The sequence below is a fragment of the Lepus europaeus genome, chromosome 8 (genome assembly GCF_033115175.1).
Source record: "Lepus europaeus isolate LE1 chromosome 8, mLepTim1.pri, whole genome shotgun sequence".
NCBI lineage: Eukaryota > Metazoa > Chordata > Mammalia > Lagomorpha > Leporidae > Lepus > Lepus europaeus.
In genome coordinates this window covers 89886948-89908953 of record NC_084834.1, presented here as the reverse complement: position 1 = coordinate 89908953, position 22006 = coordinate 89886948, and the positions used below count along the sequence as shown (strand labels likewise).

The window sequence follows — 22006 nt, the reverse complement described above, 5'->3', positions numbered from 1 at the left end:
TCAGGCTTCCAAGAGCTCAAGAAGCAACAACAATTGACTGATTGTTTAAAATCCTAGAGCCAGAGACTTATTGATAGGAAAACTAGGGAAAGATTGAACAGGTAAGTCTGGGTGGGAAGGGAAGATTGAATGATGGGTATGAAAGAGCAATGAGAGTGATGGGGAGACAGCTGAGAAGAATTCTGCAAAGGTTTGGTTTCAGAGATAATAAACAGGAGGGTAAGGGAGAAATAAGAGGAGTAGCTAGTTTAGAAATAAATATAATGTTGATATAGCAAATATTTTAGCATTTTTCTGATATATTTTGTCAGTTATTCCAGAAAGTTCAAGCTGATTAAACTTTCAAAACAGAGATGCAAAGAGATTTTACATGAAAAAAAATATTTTAGAAGTATTTACCTACTTTTTAGCCATGGCTATTTATAAGTATTATACAAAAATAAAGGAAATATATTCTAGCAGGCAAGAAGGAATAAGTGAGATTAAAAAGGGAGGTAGGGATTAGCTATATTTAGGTTGAGCATTTTAGTCAAAGCCAAATGCTAGGAAAAAGGCAATTTAATGGAATGGGAAAAAGTATTTGCAAACCATGAATCTCATATGGGATTACTTTTCAGAAAAAAAGAAACTCCCACAAATCAATAGCAAACAAGGAAACAAAATTAATAACTCAATTTTTAAAATGGGCTAAAGACTTGAATAAGCATTTATCCAAAGAAAACATACAAATGGCCAGCATGTATATGAAAAGACTTTTTAGGGCCACTAATTATCAGGTAAATTTAAGTAAAAATCACAATGAAATATCACTTCACTCTAGTTCAAATGGCTATTATGAAAACAGAAGCCAAAATACTAATATTGGAAAGGATGTGGAGAAATTGGAATCTTTGTATATTATTGGTGGGACTATAAAATATTATAATCACTATGGAAAAGATTAGGAAGTTTTTTTAAAACAAAAATAGAACTGCATGATCCAGTGACCCCACCTATAAATATTTATCCAAAGGAACTGGAATCAAGATCTTTATAGAGATATTAACACACCTATGTTCACTGCAGCACTATTCACAATAGCCAGATGTGAAAACAACTTAAATATCCAGAAATGACTGACTGAATGAAGAGTAGTCACATATGTATACAAGGGAACATTCTTCAGACTCAAAAAGGAAGGAAATTTTGGGGGGCAGGTGTTTGGCCTAGCAGTTAGGATACTGGATCAGAAGGACATATCCCATATTTGAATGCTTGGGTTCAACTCCCAGCTCCACTCTGACTTCAGCTTCCCGCTAATGAAAAGCCTGGGAAGCAGCAATGATGACTCCAGTAATTGGGTTCTACCACCAATGTTGGACACCTGAATTGAGTACCCAGTTCCTGACTTTGGTTGCAGTGGTTGGGATCTCAATCTGTCTATCTCTCTGCTTATCAAATAAATGATTTAATTAATTTTTAAAAAGGAAAGGTGAGTCGGCATTGTAGTGTAGTAAAGCTGCTGCCTGTGATGCTGGCATCCCATATGGATTCTGGTTCATGTCCCAGTTGCTCTGCTTCTGATCCAGCTCCCTGATAATTGCCTGGGAAAAGCAACAGAAGTTAGCCAAAGTGTTTGGGCTACTTCCATGCAACTGGGAGACCCAGATAAAGCTCCTCTTTCCTGCCTTTGACCTGGCTCAGCCTTGGCTGTTGTGGCTATTTAGGGAGTCAACTAGCAGATGGAAGATTCCCTCTGTCTTTCCCTATCCCTCTCTCTGTATAACTCTGACTTCAAAAAGAAGAAGAAAGAGAAGGGGAAGAAGAAGAAGGAAATTCTGCAATGTGAGGTAATATGGATTAGCCTAAAGTCTATTATGCTGAATGAAATAGGCCAGTCCCAGAAAAACAATACTGTGTGATTCTACTGATGTGAGATTTTTACAATAGTCAAACTGGTAGAATCCGAGAGTAGAATAGTGGTTGTCAGTGGCTGGGTGAAGGGAGAAATGTTGGGTTGCTAATCAATAAGCATTAAGTTTCAATTATTCAAAACAAGTAAGTTCTACAGATTACTCAACTATATAATGTGCCTGTAGTCAACAGAACTGTCTGAGATTTAAAGAGGGAAATCTCATCTTAGTGTTTTATCATAATAAAATAAAATTTTAAAAATTAGAGAATTAACAAAATAAAAGCTAGCAAGACATAACATCAAGATTTCACTCCAATATTTCTTTCCAAGTTGTGTGACCATGGAATTGATTGGAAAGGGAAGTAGGCAATATGTCCAGGATTTGAATATTATTACAATAGCCTGGTAGTAGTAATGAGGACTTGAACAAAGATACAAGTGACTAGAAGGGAGAAGATTGGATTCCAAAGGAAATGTGGCAGGGGTGTTAATAGGATTTGACAACTGGGTATGTGTGGCAGGTAAGAAAGAGGGTCCATTACAATGAGGATGGGGTTTTCCCAGAAATGACTCATCTTTTTTTTTTTTTTTTAGACAGACAGAGTGGACAGTGAGAGAAAGAGACAGAGAAAGGTCTTCCTTTTTGCCATTGGTTCACCCTCCAATGGCCACTGCGGCCGGCGCACCACTCTGATCCGAAGGCAGGAGCCAGGTGCTTCTCCTGGTCTCCCATGGGGTGCAGAGCCCAAGCACTTGGGCCATCCTCCACTGCACTCCCTGGCCACAGCAGAGAGCTGGCCTGGAAGAGGGGCAACCAGGACAGAATCCGGTACCCTGACCGGGATTAGAACCCGGTGTGCCGGCGGAGGATTAGCCTATTGAGCCGCAGCACCGGCCAAAATGACTCATCTTACAATGTACCTGCTCATGTAAGATGAATGTCTGTTCACATTCTGTCTACGAGAACCAATTCATAACAACCCATCTAAATGCAGTGTTGTGATAGTGAGAATTGCAGTCAGGTATTGTTGAGACAACCCTGAATACAGGAAAAGCAAAGTTAGATAGGATCTGTAATTTTTTTTTCCTCCCTCTAGTACTATTCCTTGGGAAGAATGCTCCAAAGACTATATATGAATAAATCTAATTGACTTATTTTCCATAAGATGTTGGTGAGGGTATATCAGGTTTAATAATGTATTGAAAATAAGATATCATAGAATATCAGAAACTGAAATAGCCTTAGAGGTCAACTAGTTCAATCAGTACCTTAAAAAAACCCTTGTTTACAAACCATTTCAAACTCACAAAAGTGGAAAGAAGCATCATGAATCCCATTAATCTATCACCAGTTCACCAAACACCAACTTATGATCAGTCTTCTTTCATCGTTATCCCCACCCTAATTTATCTGTTTCATCTAAAAAAAGATAAAAACTATTTTAAAAACAAATAATAATGAAACTAAGATAATAGCTAAATGGATCCATTTTACATGCTCATCTAGCCTTGTATAAGGGTGCTTCAAAGTTCATGGAGAGGTGGGAGTATGACAGAGCAGTTAAAATGTTGCTTGACACACCCACATCACATATCAGAGTGCCTGGGTTTGAGTTCTGGCTCTGTTATATGCACTCTGGAAGGCTTGGCTGTTGTGGGCATTTGAGGAGTGAATCAATAGATGGAAGATCTTTGTCTCTCTTTTCCTTCAACTCTGCCTTTCAAGTAAATTTTTAAAAAATGTCCATGGGTGCTGGCATTTGTGGTGTAGTGGGTTAAACGTCTGCTTGTGACACAGGCATCCCATACTGGAATACCACTTCAAGTGCCAGCTGCTCTGTTTCCTGTCCAGCTTCCTGCTAGTAGTATGTCTGGGGAAAGCAGCAGATGATGGCTCAAGGACTTCAGGTTCTGCCTCCATGTAAGTCTGGGGAGTTCCAGGCTCCAGGCGTAAGCCTGACACCTCTCTCTATCTCTATCTCTCTTTCTCACACACACTCTCTCTCTCTTTCTCTCCCCCCCCCCCCCGTGTGTCACTTGTCTTTCAAATAAATAAATACATCTTTTTTTTAAAGGAGTTCATGGAAATGGAATGAAAAGATGAGTGAAAACCTGAAAATTCTGAAATCCATCCACAAGGGGTCTTCATAAAGTTCATGGAAATTACGGGAAAACTATGCATGGATTTTAAAATTTTACACCAAAATAAACATCTTTTCATTCTATCTTCATTAACTTTTAAAAAACACTTTACTTATTTATTTGAGAGTTAGAGTTACAGACAGTGAGAGGAAGAGACAGAGAGAAAGGTCTTCCATCTGCTGCTTCACTCCCCAAATAGCCCCAATTGCCATAGCTGGGCCAATCAGAAGCCAGGAGCCAGGTGCTTCTTCTGGGTCTCCCAAACAGGTGCAGGGGCCGACGGGCTTCAGATCAGCACATCTCTGGCCATTGTGGCCATTTGGGGAGTGAACCAGAAGATGGAAGACCTCTCTCTCTCTTTCTTCCTCTCTCCCTCTGCCTTTCTGTAACTCTGCCTTTCAAATAAATAAATAAGTCTTGTTAAAAAATTTTCCTATTTTAAAAATATGGGTCAAGCTGGAGCCTCAGAGTATTAGGTAATAGAGTCAAGTTAGTGGGAAAGTTAAGAATAAAATTCCAGACTTTTGTTCTTTGTCTCTACCCTTTGTATCACATGGTGGTCAACAAATTCCAGCTGCAATGCAGTGGACACTCTATTGGGCGTTGCACAGATATGGTCCTGTCACTAACAAAATCCAGAAGTCATTCAAGTCTTGTATCTCCTGCTTCTACTTGTGCCCACCGATTTTATGTTCTTGCCATCTCTGTCATTTATTCCTGTCTCCCCATCCCACTGCTCCTGCTGAGATTTGTACCTTTTCAGTGCTCTCCTGGACTACTTAAGGACCCTTCCTCTGTAACAACCATGGTTTCCTGACCACCTCTCCCTTGTCATCAAGAGTTTTCCAAACTGCCAATTGGAACATCTTACTTTTCTGCTTTAACTGTTTGGTATCTCAGTTTCTATGATAAGGTTTATCGTCCTTAGTGTGACCTATCTATTCCTCCATCTTTATCTGGTCTTGACTATGACTAACCTCATCTATCCCCTCACTACACTCCAGCCCACTGAACCACTGACATCTTCTTTTTTTTTTTTAACTTTTATTTAATGAATATAAATTTCCAGTGTACAGCTTATGGATTACAATGGCTTCCCCCTCCCACAACTTCCCTCCCACCCACAACCCTCCCCTCTCCCGCTCCCTCTCACCTTCCATTCAAATCAAGATTCATTTTCAATTCTCTTTATATACAGATCAATTTAGTATAAAGATTTCAATAGTTTGCACCTACATAGAAACACAAAGTGAAACATACTGTTTTGAGTACTAGTTATAGCATTAAATCAAAATGTACAGCACATTAAGGACAGAGATCCCACATGAGGAGCAAGTGCACAGTGACTCCTGTTGTTGACCCAACAAACTGACACTCTAGTTTATGGTGCCAGTAACCACCCTAGGCTGTTGTCATGAGTTGCCAAGGCTATGGAAGCCTTCCAAGTTCACCGACTCAGATCATATTTAGACAAGGACTGACATCTTCTTTATCTGACAGCAGATATGTGTAGTGAGTGGACTCTAGAATTGCACAGACTTGTCTGATCCTTGGATCCTTCCATTTCCTAGATGTGCAATCCAAAGCATACTTACCATCTCAGTGCCTCAAGTACACCACTTGAATAATGAGCATAATCAGAATCATTCTCTCTCTCTCTCTCTTTCTGTGTGTTTGTGTGTGTGTGTGTGTATTGAACAAAATAGTGCAAGTGAAGAACCAGTATATAAACATCTGGTGAATATGAGATAGTGATATTACGTGGCTTCATACTTTTTCACATCCTTTGAATTTATTCCCAAGAATGCTTCCCTCTTCCTGACAACTTTTTCCCTCCTGATAACCCAGAAGATCCCTACTGCTCCATCAAGGACAGCTCTACTGCCCTTTTGTCAGTTAGCCAAATATCCTTACTTTCACAGCACCTCTGGCCTTTGCAGAAACTTTGGCTGTTGTGCCCTACAGCCCTAGGACTGTCTCCTTACACAATTGTGAAATTTTTAAAGACAGGGATTAGATTTTTCTTGTTTGGTTCCTCATGTCCTGTAACATAGTCTGGCTCAGTAGCAAACTCAGTAATTCAAGGTTTGGTAAATTGAACTATATTTACAAGATTGAATTGAATTGAAAGAACCACTTCTATTGTTATGATTCCATGTTCTCCAAGCAACTTTCTGAAATAAAAATGGAGTTTATCCAAAGAATCTACAGAGTGACTGGCAGACAATTTAAGGATATTTATTAATTTTGAGTTTCTCAAGTAAATCTTTCAACTAAAGGAAAAATAAAAGTGACTGAACAAGAATGTGCAAACTACTAAGCTACATTTCCCATTGCAAGTTTAAAAATTAGTACTTGTAGTTTCAGTTTTCATGCATTTTTTTCCATAACAATGGATGACTCCTGCCAGCTATAGTCATTTTTTTTCTATATTGACAAGAAAAAAGAAATAAATAAGAAAATGAGTAGAAAAGAGGTTTACAAAAGTACAAGAGAATAAAATGCACAATATGAAAAGGACCACACAAATGGACAATCTAAAGTTATTTATTTTAGGAAAAAAAAGAGAAAATCTTCCCCTCTGTAGCATGTTCCTTGAAAGTTCTAACTTCTAAACTTAGCATTGTGTTTAGAAAATGTAACTGATAGAATCCAATGGATTTAATTTATATTATCAGTTCTAATTTATGAGTCTCTGTGGTCTATTTCATGAGGAAGTGTAAAATAATGACATTGAAATATTAATTATTTATCAGCTCCTTTTCCTTGAGTTTCTTAATATTTTAAAACTAAACTAACATAGGATTTTATCTGATGACAGTAATTTTTTCTTTCAACATAATAAAAATTTGCATAATTATGAAATTTTAAATGGTAAATCTTTTCCCATTTATTTTAATTCAAACCCAGTATATTATTATGTATATTCGGAACTCAAACTATTCATCTTCATCTAAACCTTCAATTAAATTCCACAATGCAAACCTCTTGGCACTAGAACCACGTTTCATGTTTATTCAACTCAGCCTGTGTTTGAAAAAGTGTTGAAGTTTGGGGGTTTTCTGGTGAGACTCCACATTCTGACATCACCTTGGCCGCAACAGTGATTGGCTGTTGGAAGGCAAAGAAGGGTTTATAGCCTGCAAGAGCAAGTGAATGAGTGAGTGGGAGAGCAGAGAAAGCACTCAATCTGTGCCACTCACTCTAGTGAGCTTGCCTCTTCACTCCAGGACAGCTGAAGGGTAAGCTTAAATATGACAGTTTGATTACCTTAAATCAGACACTCCACGGTTTACATCTCTGGACGTGGCTTTGATTTTTTAAATTTAAATATTGATGTTATTGCATTGTGTAGAATAGCTATGATTTTAGATTCTTAAAGGCTAACCTTGTTAACCTAAGTATGTAAATAAGTTCATATTATATTCTTAAAATGTTATGCACATGAACTAGAAAATGCTTCTTATTTTCTATTTCTATACATCATAGATAAGTGTTTGCTTTCTCATCCTGATGCATTCACATTAACCTAACTGAAATACTATTTTTCATTTGCAAATCTGCCTAGTTATATGTAAATTTCTCCATGAATTATATCTAGTCTATACTTGCATTGCAGATAATATCTTTTTAATAATTATGCATTAGGTTTTAAAGTGTTACTATCCTATAGTTCTAAAATCGGTACAGAGGCGGGAAGGAGAATAGAGTGGGAAGTATCACTGTGTTCCTGAATCTGTATATAGGAACACATGAAATTTGTATATCTTAAACAAAATTGTTTAAAAAAGAAATAAAAAATAAAATAAAATCAGTACAGAAAATGTGTGGTACTGGGGAAGTAACTAACTTGAGTGGTTCATTTTACCCTTCCCAATAAAAATGTGTCATTAAATTCTCAAAACTGTCCTTCAAGAATGTCTGAATTGTTGTCTGGGTTAGTAGTGGTCACAATACAAGTATTTGCTTTTTGATGAGTCACAAAATAAATAAAATGAGATTTATGTAGGCAGCCAACTGTGACTTACTTGAATCATTTGGTTCTCCCAGCCACCTTCTTACCTGGTTATTTCATGGTTGTTATGAAAAAAAGTTTATGCAAACAAAACTCCCTCTGCAGTTATATGTGTTTGTGTCTCTAGCTCTTTAACATACTATAAATATTCCAACTCTTCATAGATCTGCAAAATGATAGTCTTCCAGTCTGCTGATGGGCTTGACTTTGAGTGGCAAAATTCAAAGCATTATTTAGAGTACCCTAATTACAATGGAAGCTTCTTAAACAGATGGAAACTTTCAAGGGCAAAACTTTTTTATTTTCATATGGTCATCTAAGAGAAAGAAGTGTGTAGGCATCAAAGACAAACTGCCGATAAAAATAGAGTATAATTCTCGACGCATGACAGCTTCTCCAGGCCTCATGTCTTGCTCTCTGCAATGCTTATCTTAGTGTCAATACTCAATAAGGATGCAATATATTGTGAGTGATAATGACAAAATACAAAACCTACCTGTAGGGAGTAATTAAATACGTTACTCTTTGAACTGTGTTTCTGGGGAAATTGCCATCACAATTACATATTGCTTCCAAAATGTTGCCAGCGCCATAACTATGTGTGCAAAAGTGCTCTCAGTTAAATGTGTCTGTAAATGCAAGTAGGTGGTTGCTAACTGGTTCAAGCTCTCTAAAGGTGCAATTTCAAAGTAGAATTTTATTAAATAGAGTGACACTAAAATAGGATTCATTACCTCCTTTTACTTGTGAGGAATTTATGTGGAACTGAGGTTCTTTGCATGACTGTTAACATAACCCAAGGACTGTTTAGGAACTGTTCTCATTTTGAAAATTGCATCTTCAATTTTTGACAGAATCTATGTCTCCATCCATGCTCATCACCTAACCCTGAAGAGCCTTAATTCACCCCATTGCAGTCTTTCAAAACACATAAATACCAAGTATTCTGAGGTATCAATAGGAAAATGGTTTCTACTCTCCACTTTACAAACGAAATTTTAGTTCAAAGCTTATCAGAAGCAGGAAACTGCCTGTAGGATCATTGACATGAACGTGATCGTTTAAAGACATTCAATTTTTGCTTAGTTTTTAATTATAAACAAACAAGGCACATAACTACTACTTTAGCAATTCAATCCACTTAGCTGACACTTCTATGTGAGTGCCAACAGGATACTCCTTCAACCCAGTGTGAAGTAATCTTAAGTATTCAAACGCCTTGCATGATGAAATGATCCTCCAAGATTGCGTCATACTGCAAATAGGTTAAAGCCAAATATAAACTCAAGATGATGGAAACAGACAGTAAGCTGAGTCTTAATGCATATGACTTAAATGGAGGTGATAATTTAGTTTTAATTATTCAAAATGATAATTATACACAAATGAAAACAAACTAAGTACTTCATCTTCAAGTGCAAACAAAAACATAACGCTCTTAGTTTTAACACTTACTACCTTACCATTTCATTCATTCCAGAAACAATCGCCAAAATGAAGACTGCTTTAATTTTGCTCAGCATTCTGGGAATGGCCTGTGCTTTCTCGGTAAGTTCTTTATTGAAAGAACTTTTTATGTAAAAGAAAGGATATGTAATGACTAAATGTTCTTTTAAACAGATGAAAAATTTACATCGAAGAGTCAAACTACAGGATTCTGAAGAAAATGGGGTAAAGAATTTTAGCATACTTCCTTGGCCTGATCCCATTTAGTACAGGCTTATTGCACACTGAACATGAATATCTTGTTTATTTTGTTTCTGCAGGTCTTTAAGCTCAGGCCACAGTATTATCTTTACAAGCATGCCTACTTTTATCCTCCTCTAAAACGGTTTCCAGTTCCGGTAGGTATAAAAATTAATTTTCCTTCTCACTTATTACCATTTAAAGGACAGCAAATTTAAATGCAAAATTCAACTCTCACTGAAATTCAGTCAAAAAGACTACTTATTATAAAATATTTGTTTTTAGTACAGTAAATAATGTTTATTTCTATGTTCTGTTTTTGAAACTGAGCTAACACACAGAGTATAATCATCTGGGTCAAGTACAAACGCACACCTTTGCCCATGGAATGAACTCACTGACAAAGTGTACAACCTTATCGGTTGTTGGCAGTTGAGTCAGCAGTAAAGTCAACAGTTGTTCTAGTTGGTTCAACACTGTCACACAACCGTTTTACAACAGACCAACAGACAAATGAAAGTCCTGTAATTAACAGGGGAGTAAAATGACTTCATAAACAGCAGAGATGATTCAAATAAAGATCCCGGATAATTAATGAAGATCTTCTGGACCCTTGACCTTGTAGGTGACCAGAACACTGAGTCATACATAGGAACATAATTACAACAAAGTGTGGCCTACGACCACAGAGGAGAGAGGAATTCATTAAGTGCTCAAAAGCTTATTTATGAGAAAAGCAAAACCTCCATAACATTTGTAAACAAAAGGGAAAATAGCTAAAATGAAAAATAAGAGTTTCCATTTTTGCTGGGTTACCTGTGAAGAGGGTCTTTGAAAAGTGGAGGGCATGGGGCGTGGTGTTGATTTTAAATATAGGACAAGCCAGTATTGTACTATTTTTATTAAAATACAGTTTGGGCTCAGGGCACCAATTATGCACCATTTGACCCAGGACTCTTGAGACACTAAAAGCAGTCAGGATGCTGAAAACAATGTCCTAGCACAGTGGCTTGGCAATGCAGCTCACCATATGTTGGGCTAACTCCCCTTCAACTCATACAATGAGAAATGATCATCTTGAAGTAGTTCCAGCACCATCATAATTATGGGGAATTTGGGTGCCCACAGAAATATGAGCATAAATGATATAAGAGTTGTGGGTTTTCAGATTTATCTTCCATCCCTTGGTTGACCTCGGGCCCATAAATAAACACTGCTCATTTGGAAGTTAATTCTGCTTTCTTTTTTAAACTCAATGATAATCAATTCAGCTTTCTGACTAGATCCTCACTTTTTTTTCCAAATAACAGTTATGTAAAGATATTTCCCGTTATCTATATATTTTTACAGACATGTATGTGTGATCCAATTAAAATGGCCATAGTAAAATGAATTACAAGTTAAATTTCTCATTATTGATAGGCTCAAAGTTCATAGATCTTTAAGTAGATTTTCAATATACAAATATATAAAATCACGTGCAATTAAGCCCCTTTCAACAAATGTAGAATGTGTAAGATAGTTGTGGTATTTTTTTTTCTTACATTAATTAGCGGAGGGTTAAGCTTATGATTATGAAATAAATTGAAAGTATGTCATTGTAAAGATTAAAAGAAAGAATAAGAAAGGAAGGAGGAGAGAGGGTGTGATCATGGGCAGGAGAGAGGGTAGGGTGGGTAGTATCACTATACTCGTAAATGTATCTATATATATATATGATGTATATGAAATTTGTTCATCTTATATAAATAAAAAATTGAAAATAAAATAAAATTTAATACAACCTATCTCCAAATCTGACTTCTGACCCAATAAGAGGGTATTTCAAATGTTTATGGAAAATGGAATTAAAAGGTAAGTTTGTTCTGGTGCAAAAACCAGACTTGTTTTATTTTATTGTATTTCTGACCTATTCTCCTGCTTTACAAAATCTGATTTCTCTTAAACTAGGTATTTAGTGCCCAGATTGTCACCTCAAAATGCATTAAGCTGTATTGGCTTTGAAATGCACATTTTATTCAAACAAATCTATGTATATACAAATCACTCCTACTTTTCTTATAAGATTTATTTATTTATATGAAAGGCAGAGGCTACAGAGAGGCAGAGGCACGGAGAGAGAGATATTTTACATCTGCTGGTTCACTCCTCAAATGGACACAACAGACAGGGTTGGGCCAGGTCAAAGCCAGGAGATTCTTCCAGATCTCCCACATGGGTGCAGAGGCCCAAGTACTTGGGTCATCCTCTGTTGCTTTCCCAGGCACATTACCAGGGAGCTGGATTGGAAGTGGAGCAGCCAGGACATGAACCTGTGCCCATTTTGGATGCCAGTGCTGCAGGCAATAGCTTTACCTGCTATACCACAACACCAATCTTACAAATCATTTCTAGAATAGCAACTTGCCTGACATATGTTACATGGGTTACAAAGCTATCAGCACTCTACTGTAGATTATCTAGGTGCTAGATTATAGAAATCAAAGTATCAATAAACTTAACACCCTAAGGTGTTTGAATTGAAAAAGAATTTTTTATCATTCAAATGATTCTTTAAAAAAAAAAGATTTTATTTATTTGAGAGGTAGAGTCATAGACAGGGAGAGAAGAGAGAAAGGTCTTCCTTCCATTGGTTCACTCCACAGATGGCCACAATGGCCAGAGCTGTGCTGATCCGAAGCCAGGAGCTAGGTGCCTCTTCCTGGTCTCCCATGTGGGTGCAAGGGCCCAAGCACTTGGGCCATCCTCCACTGCTTTCCCAGGCCATAGCAGAGAGCTGGATTGGAAGAGGAGCAGCTGGGATTAGAACTGGCACCCATATGGGATGCTGGCACGGCAGGCGGAGGATTAACCTACTGCGCCACAGTGCTGGCCCCTCAAATGATTCTTGATCAGTATGTGAACTCTTATAGGGAAAGAACTTATATTTCTTCAATCACACTCAAGAGCTGGATACAAATATTGTGGATTTCCAGGATTATTGTCCATTTTTTAAGTCTTTCTTGCATATATTTTATATCTGACTTCATTTCAGACTTCTGGAAGAAGCAACAGAACTTAGTGACAAAAAGAAAATTCTAGAGCTTAAAGACATTTCATATGGTTTTTAAACTTTTCTCACTTCAGGTTCTAATATAAGAATGATGTGATTGAGTTAGGGAGAAAACAGTGAGGAAGCAAGTTTAATGCCTGAAACATCCCCACTGAGAAAAACAGCTCTCATTACATAAATATACCATCCTCTATATTTAATTTAACCAGCAAATAGAAATAGTTCAAAAATAATCTTCTTATGTATTCACCCTCTGGGTTAGGGAAGGTACAACCATCAAGGTCATAGCAGTGGAAGAGCAGGTCTAATTATTCTCTTCTCCACCCAAGGTTATTCTTGGCTCAAGGGGACAGGCATTCCCTTTCCTTGGGTGGATGACGTGGCCATCTGAAGAATGAAGCCAACAGGGCCGGCCCTGGACAGGCCAGGACCTGAGGTTTTCTCATATCTGGTGTCTAACCCAGAGGATAGAGATCCTTCTGCAGCTTTATTTTCTACATGCATGATGCTTCACCGAGTCATTGAATCAAAGCTAAAATTTGCAGAGTGGAAACAACAGACTGTTGGCTAGGTTTCCTTTTGTATAAGTGATGCCACTAGGGATGACTGCGGAAAAGGAAGGACTATTTGATTTGGGTTATTACTGGGGGAAATATGAAAATCCTCCTCAATGTCTCCCTACTGTTTTTAAGCCTCTGGATGCGGGTGTTTAGGTTTATATTTCCTTTCAAAACCTCACACAGCTCATTAACCTGTAACTGTATTATTAGACACAGATGCATTGGATAAATCACTTTCATTCAATACTTTAGTGGTATAGTACTGTATAAATTCCTAAATAAATGTTAATAAATTTTTGTTACCTAACTTGCCTCACTTACATAAATTAACCTCTTTTTAGAATTAGTTTTAATTAGATTAAAAGATACTGTAAATTTTATGCAATTCAATTTTTGAAAGTAAATCCTAATTTAAATTCACCAGGACAGTTTATTATATAAGAGAATCATCCACCAACAACATGTATCTTATAATAAACTGAATCATATTTTTATTTTTTATATAAAAAGCATATGATTTGTGCCTTAACACAGTATCTTCCTTGAACCAGTTGGAGAAGTCAGCATTCTTTGTCTATAATATCTAAAACTTGGAACAGATGGTTTCCTTGTTTCCTCAGAATTAAATAATTCCAAGATTCATTGCTCTAGTGTTTACCTATAAAATGTTTCAACTTACTGTCAATACTTTCGGTTACTGGAGATATCCCAAATTGTATAACACTTTCTTCTCCCTAATCTTATCTCATTTATGCAGTCTTGTCATATATTTCTCACACTAGCATAAGACCTATTCTAAGGAATTAGCACAGGAAGCAGAGTGGCGCAGCGGAAGCGTGCTGGGCCCATAACCCAGAGGTCGATGGATCGAAACCATCCTCTGCTAAGTTCTTTTTTCCCTTTAATTTTCTACCTAAAATTCCATAGTTTAATTTACAATAAAGTGTTCATATGTTCGAAAAAAATAGCTCAATCAAAAGAGTAATATTACTTAGTCTGAGTAAATGCTTGGTTATATTTTATCTTATTTCAATCAACAGGAAATTTTAATTATTGAATGTATATGTATTCGTGTGTGTGTTTTATTATAGAGCAGTGACTCATCTGAAGAAAATGGAGAAGGTGATAGTTCAGACGAGGAGGAGGAAGGAGAGGTAAGAATTTTACAGTCTTTTCATAACAAATCAGGCAGCACAAAAAAGCAACCACGAAACCTGTCTACTGTAGTCTGGACTCAGCAAATCGCCACTGCCACCTTTCCAACTGCCTAGTCTTACATTCTGGGCAAGTGGAATATTATTTAAATCAGGATCAACTAAAATACCATTTAAAATACTGTTGAAGTTCAGGGTTAAAGTTACCTGTAAGTGGTACACAAATATAAAAGTATCTCCATTTTAAGTGGAAGAAACATAAAACCTGAGAAAGGCAACAGAAAGTATTATTTACATTTAGGCAGATATAACAGAATGGCAGAAGACAAGTAAATAATAATCTTAAATTCAGTGCCATAGCTTCCTAAAGGACTATACTTTAAAAACTCCGTGTACTGAGGGAGGTAGTACATAAAAGCTGTTACTATGGTTCATCCATCTTTCATAATTCACAGGATAGGGTTATTCTTTTTAATAGCAATTCCATCTCTTTTTGTCTAATAGAACTATTCATGTTCTTACAAAAATGCAAATACTCAAGATGTATAAATATTTTCCTACATAGTTCTATAACTTAGTATAATCTATGGCTAAAAGTTATCTACATATCCTGAAGATTGTGCCAACATGTTTATAACTGACACTCTTGCCTCAGGCAACATACCAATTAGAATGCATTTTCCTGGATAGGCAATTATAGTTATCCACTAGTTTGGGAAACTTCTAAATTCAGATATTCTTAAGTGCTATTTGTGAATGGACAATGACAGTCAAAAAGGGATCGGGTATAAATATCAACCATTTTGAAAACAAAGTGGTGTGGGAACCTGAAAGGTGACAAATTATTAGTTAGTTAGTTAGTTTGTTTTTTTAACCCACAAAAGTAACATTGCCCATACTATAATTTACACTAATAGCTTGAAGGAAGGCCTTACAAGAATTTCAGGCCAGTACCCGGAAAAATACCACCTACAGAATCCCACGAAATTTGCCTGGAGTTCCACATAGCAGACTTACACAAGAAGCTATAGCTAACATCCATTTGTGCTGCATAGTGACTGTACAATTGCCTTACTAAGAAGATTTCCCAGTTAGATTGCATACTTTTGGGCAATGGTCCTTCATTTATTGTGATGGCGGTTGAGAACGGAAGAAGGAAGAAGGTTAAGACTGGTTTGGGGTTCTGGTGAAAGAATGTCCACCCAATGCTTTGCCAGCAGTCTCTAAATACGTACAGTCCTCCCAGCGTGTATCTGCAAAGCCCTCTTGACTCAGAGCCTCTGAGTTTAAATCCCTGCTTTGAAGAACTGTACAGTTCCATAATATACATCTCCTTATACTGACAGGCATAATTTGTTTTTTTAAAATAGTATTGATATAAAGAGAACAGATTTCATGTATTCTAAGAAGATAACCGTAATACTCCCATGTGCATGATGCCCAGTAAATACCTGATGCTTTTATTTTGAAACTTCAGAGGACTAACTATTCCAAAGATCATTCAGTAAACATGATAATGGAAAAGTGGATGAATAAAACAGGGAGGCGTTCATCCTGAGGAGCTTCTAGAACCTCTTCTTCCTCCACTTCTTCCCTAAAACTGTGTTGGAAAATTAATTCTAAATTAACTTAAATTTAGAATCTGCAGAAGTTGTATATGGATGAGAAATGTACTTAGGCATATTTTCTAAACATGCTTGGTGATAATACTTTTTTTTTCTACTCCTAAACTATTTAGCCTCACTTTTATAAAAAAAAATTATTGAAATATATGTCATAAAATTGTTCTAAGTGTAGAGTGCCTTGAAATTATAGAATTTTAATCAGGAACTTTTTTTCTAGGAACTTCTTGAAGACCTCTTGAATATTCTCCTACTCTAAGGATATTTCCAGTTATTGTAATTTTAATTTCTCCTATACTCTTGAAAGATTTAGTTTGTTGAAATAAGGTATAAATGTAAAATATAGATAGCTTAGTGTTGTGGATTACTTGGAATTATTAGTTAGGATGTTCTTTTGGGGTGGACTCCAATAGTATTAAGACCCTTCATGAAAGAGTATAATTTACAATTTGATGAAACAAACACATTTCTATTTAGTCACTTTGTTTTAATAACAAAGCAGAATAAGCTGGGTTTTGTTTATTTATTTGTTTTGAAGTCTGAAGTTATCCTAACACCACATTCTCTTTAAAAAATATCACTGAAAGGACCTCAACTTTCCAGCTCTCATGTATAGCATGTAAGTGCTATCAACTTGAAATCCTAGCTTTTACTATTATCTATGAACTGCATTAGTAGATTAGCTAGATTCATAAATAATTGTATTGGAACATGAAATAAAAGCAAAAGAATGAAATGTTAAAGATTATAATACACCTTCATTTCAATAATATTAATTTTAAAATATCTTCACATAATAACCTAATACACTACTAAGAATTTCTTGGAGTATTTAGTTTCTTCTTGTAAAGAAAAATTGGTTTGGGATCAAATGCCTGAAATACAAATATTTTTGAATGTATAATAGAGAAATGAGAAATAACCAAAATACACTATGGAGTGGTAATTAGGATTAAATAACTTCGAGTTGAATTCTTAGGAGTGAGATGTGAAATGGCTTGATGGAAGGCAGAATTGTCACTTCTATGTGACAAGCAAGCTGAGGGATACAGCATCTTTCTAAATAACGGTTCATAATTTCTTAAAATCTTGAGCTATAGTCCAGTAAAAGTACTATTCTTCCTATGGACCAGGAGACTTCTAACGAAGAAGAAAACAATGAAGATTCTAATGGAAATGAAGATGAGGCTGAGAATAGCACGCTGTCTTTCACAACACCTGACTATGGAGAGATCACACGTGGAACAGGATATATAGGATTAGCTGGAATCAAACTTCCCAAGAAGGTAATAATTCCTCCAAGACATTCACTGTTTTCATTTTGTGACTGAAGCCAAAACTGTCCCAAGTACTATACACGTAGTATTTGGCACTATCTTCATGAACTCTTTGTCAAAGGGAGAACAGTCACCATTTTCCCATTAACCATTTTCCCGTTGACAGAGAAATCAGGAAAGATTTTTTCCCCAGGCACGTTCTCTTGCCAGTGGTTAACACACTAACTCCTCACTTTGTAACAGAAGATTCTGGGTGAGCCCCTAGGAACAGATAAGAAGGTCCTGGGAGATGGAATCCCATTTCAGATTCCAAGATAGAGAGTTAAGTATCATAGCTATAAGCTTTATGCACCCCCCCAGAGAAGGCTTCTCAGGCGCATCCCTGCCCCATCAAAACCCATGCCAAGGTCGTTGTCTTGAATTTTTCTTTTTCAAGGCCTTACCAATCCTTTTCTAAATAAAACTGGTTTCCATTCAAAATGACGCCTATAACAAGCGGGTCAGTACAGAGCACTGTGTTGGATTAAGTCAAGGCCTTAGATGTAAAAAGTTTCACACCTAGATTCGGGTTATTTCAAACTTTTCCTTCCAGGCTGGGGCCATAGAAAACAAAGCATCAGAAGAGGAGGAAAGTGATGAAGAAGAGGAAGAAGAAGAGGAAAATGAAAACGAAGAAAACGAAGCAGAGGTAGACGAAAATGAGCAGAGCGTCAACGGCACCAGCAGCAACAGCACGGAGGCTGAGAACGGCAATGGCGACAACGGGGAAGCAGGCGAAGGAGAGGGCGTCACAGCCACCGACGCAGCCGGAACCGCAACCCAGGGAGAGTGGAGCAGCAGGGCCGCCGAGACAACCACCGCTCCTAGTGGCGGGTTCGAACCTACAACGCCGCCACCGGAGGCCTATGGCACCACCTCCCCGCCTCTTGGGAAAACCACTGCCGCTGAATATGGGGGAGAGTACGAACACACAGGTAACCACGGATATGACGATGGTTACGAAATCTATGAAAATGAGAACGGGGAACCTCGTGGGGACAACTACCGAGCCTATGAGGATGAGTACAGTTACTACAAAGGGCGTGGCTATGAGGGCTATGAGGGTCAGGATTATTACTACCATCAGTGAAGGTCCAGCCAGGGGTGAATTCCTCCACTCTGGCTCTGCATTTGGCGACCATTTCCAAAATTCAACTCAGGAAGGTTCACTATAGCAAATGTGCATATTACAATGTGGAACAGGTCTACCGTTCCGGAGTGATTTTCTGTTAATTGCTTCTACAAGTAATGGGCTTCTTGTTGCTTTTCCCTATAGTGTTATTGAAGAGCCACTGTAAATGAGGGCCACTGATTAAATGATACACCAGTCCGTGAGATCAAATTTGAATGCTCTGGGGTTGTAGTACTACAAATAGTACTTTTAACCTGTTTGCAATAGTGTCAACTTCAAAAGCACACTCTGTACCAGAAATGCTTCCAAGAAGAGATTCATTGACATTAATGGTACTGTATACAATATATGTACAATTCCTTAGTCATACTATCTATGCAACAGTGTGTATCAAGTTTAATTAACATTCTCATGTATTTTTATGTCACCTGGATGTATAGGCTTTCTTGGGATTTTATCGCAAATAAAAATGCAATCCTTGAAATGTGTTATGATTAAGAAGAAAAGTGGGAAATCAGAATGGAAAAAGGTTAAATAGATAAAATTTAGAACAAAAGAACTAAAGCTTAATTTAGAACTAAAGAACAAAAGCTTATTTCCACTGTGATTTAAGACTCAGAAGACTGTAAACATTTTCTTAGATAAATCAACATAGCTAAGCCTTTTCCGTGTTTATGGACAGCATCAGCCATGAGTTGACTGATCCAGCAAATACAAATTTAGGATGCTTATCTAAATTTACATTCCAGATAAACAAATAACTTTTAATATAAACAAATCCCAGGCAATGTTTTACCTTTGTGAAATATTCAGGAAGTATTTAAACTCAATAAAAAATTCACTATGTATCTGATATTCAAATTTCACTGGATGTCCTGTGTTTTCTCTGGCAGTTCTACTCCTACATAATTTGATTTCAGATGAGGTAGGAGGTAGAATAAAGTAGAAAACTCTCATACACACACAGACACACCCACAGAAGGGCTGATACACAAAGCCTTAGCAGAAATTTCGGCTTCTAAGATAAATATGAAAACAAATTTCAAATGGAAGTAGTGAAGGATTGTGGAAAGGAGTAAGAAGAGTGGAAAATGTATGCATCTTTTTTATTTACTAATTGATAAGCTATATTGAACATGTACTAGAGATACAGACAAATGTTTACATATTGTACAGATAAAATGAAGAATGCTGTCCTAAGAGTGATTTGAGTCCCAATTGCTGTTATGTATGGTGTCACATGCACCAGTTCATTGTCCATAACTTTTTATTTTGGAAAATATCAAGTCTCCAGAAAAGTTGGAACACTACTACATGAGCACCCATATTGTACCTTTCACCCAGATTCATCAGTGGTTAACATTTTGTTGTGTTTACAAGCCCTCTCTGCTCCTGTGTGTCTCTCTGCATTTATATGTACATCTTTACCAGACCATGGAAGAGGAGGTTGATTGCAGACAGCACGACCTCAATATGCTTTATGCCTAGATAGTATGGCATATAGCATTAAAAAAAGAAAAACAACAAAATTATCCTACACAGGTATACTAGGATTCTCATTCTCAAAAAATTTCTTATAGATACAACACTATTTTCTAAGAATCTGTCCATATTCAAAATTTCCCAATTGTGCCAATAGTGTCATTTATTGTAACTCACTTAATCTTCGCAAAACTTGGACAGGTAAGAATTATTATCATCCTCAGTTTTAGTGAGAGGAGACTGAGGCATAAAGAGGTCCCAAGTAGCTGAGCTGCAGTCAGAGCAAAGGCAGGGTGGCTTTGCCATCTGTGCTCTTAAGTATGATGCAATATTCATCAGTGCATATTTATTGGTAATGGATGGGCAGGAAATCTGCTGTTGAGAGCATTCTGGAAAGAAAATCTTGTCTTATCACAATTTTCTGAGGCCAGCCATCTTTTCTGACTTGGATATGAAAGAATATTTTCAAATATACAATCTGCTTATTTTTTGTGTGTCTGTCCTTGGAGATAAAGAGCTGCGAGTGAGTTAAGTAATAAGGTTTTATTGGGGATAACGGCATCCGTCAGAATGGAAGGAACAGATAGAGGGGTGCCCAGTCACTTGGACTGGGGGAGAGCGAGTTTACATGGTTGAATGGCGAGAATATGCCTGAGCAGGCCAGGCGGGCGGCTCAGCAGAGAGCAGAGAGTTGAGCACGAAGTCTTTGTTGGGTGAAAATTAGCAAATTCCTCCCCAGATTGGCTAGCACCAGGCAGAGTAAAGGAAATTCCCTTAGGGCGTCTGTGTAGGTTTTATTGCCCCATGTTATCAGGTCAGGTAACCAATTTGGTCCTGAAGAGAGAGAACAGATTTGGTCCTGAGGAGAGAGAACAGGGAGCTCTCCTTGGGAGAAGGGCTGGGATCACCTGGAAGGACATCAGGGTCTGGGTAGGACTTTGAAGTGCAAGATGCTGGGCTTCTGGAGCTTCTTCAGTAGGTGCTGGTCTTCAGGCCCTTCTCACACATACGTAGGCTAATTTCTAACTTCTTGCCTAACATAACTTTCTAGGCAGCTTGATATTGTGCAAAGCACATAAGCTCTGAGCTTGACTAATGATTTTGCCAAGATTAAATTAACTTACATTTCTAGTCTTTTATTTGAAAGAGAGAGACAGAGAAAGAGAATATCTTCCATCTTCTAATTTGCTCTCCAAATGCCTACAACAGTTAGGGCTGGGCCAAGCCAAAACCAAGATCCAAGAACTCAATCCAGGTCTCCTACGTGGATGTCAGGGACATAACTACTTGAGCCATCACCTTTGGACCCCTACGGTGGGCATTAGCAGGGAGCTGGAATTAGGAATAGAGTCAGGACTCAAACCTAGGCACTTCAATATGGGATGTGGGTATCTGAAGTGATGTCTTAACCATTGCACCAAATGTCTGTCCTTGCCCTAGTCTTTCTTCCATCATCTCCATATAAGGATGACATTCAGTTAGTTGTTGTTCAGAACCTGAAGTGTTATGAGATATTCAGTGTAACCACATTTCTACCCTGCCCTCCTCGCCCCTCCTGTTCCCTTCCCTTCCTCTCCCCTGCCTTGCTACCTTTTAACAGCAGTGAGATGTACCTTATTGTAATAAAATTAATGGGCCACAAAAACAGTCTTTTGAGAACCCAGCACATTTTTTTCTTGTCTTAATGCATCCTTGCCAAAACACTCATTTTGGTGAGATTGAGGCGTTGGGACCAATGTAATCAATACCTTTTTTTAAAATATTTATTTATTTTAAAGTCAGAATTACACAGAGAGAGAAGAGAGGCAGAACCATCCATCTGATGGTTCATTCTCCAATTGGCCACAATGGCCAGAGCTGAGCCAATACGAAGCAAGGAGCCAGGAGCTTCCTCCAGGTCTCCTACATGGGTGCAGGGGCTCAAGGACTTGGGCCATCTTCTACTGCTTTC

The 22006-nt window shown here is 37.5% G+C and overlaps 1 protein-coding gene and 1 non-coding gene across 2 annotated transcripts; both read left to right on the top strand.

The window, feature by feature from the left end:
- The first annotated feature begins 7200 nt into the window (after positions 1-7200).
- Positions 7201-19163, top strand: IBSP (integrin binding sialoprotein). The gene is made up of 7 exons (XM_062199170.1): positions 7201-7278; positions 9532-9599; positions 9672-9722; positions 9818-9895; positions 14441-14503; positions 17259-17411; positions 17995-19163. The coding sequence occupies exons 2-7, from the start codon at positions 9546-9548 to the stop codon at positions 18529-18531; spliced, it is 936 nt and encodes a 311-aa protein (XP_062055154.1). The 5' UTR covers positions 7201-7278; positions 9532-9545; the 3' UTR covers positions 18532-19163.
- TRNAM-CAU (transfer RNA methionine (anticodon CAU)) lies at positions 14164-14235 on the top strand. The gene has a single exon. It is a non-coding gene; the product is annotated as a tRNA-Met (tRNA).
- Positions 19164-22006: the final 2843 nt, after the last annotated feature.

Excerpts from the sequence above, each read along its gene's own strand:
- IBSP (XM_062199170.1), top strand. The coding sequence starts at position 9,546 with ATGAAGACTGCTTTAATTTTGCTCAGCATTCTGGGAATGGCCTGTGCT. Across the intron at positions 9,723-9,817 it reads AGGATTCTGAAGAAAATGGG|GTCTTTAAGCTCAGGCCACA; the intron begins GTAAAGAATTTT and ends TTGTTTCTGCAG. Across the intron at positions 17,412-17,994 it reads GAATCAAACTTCCCAAGAAG|GCTGGGGCCATAGAAAACAA; the intron begins GTAATAATTCCT and ends TTTTCCTTCCAG.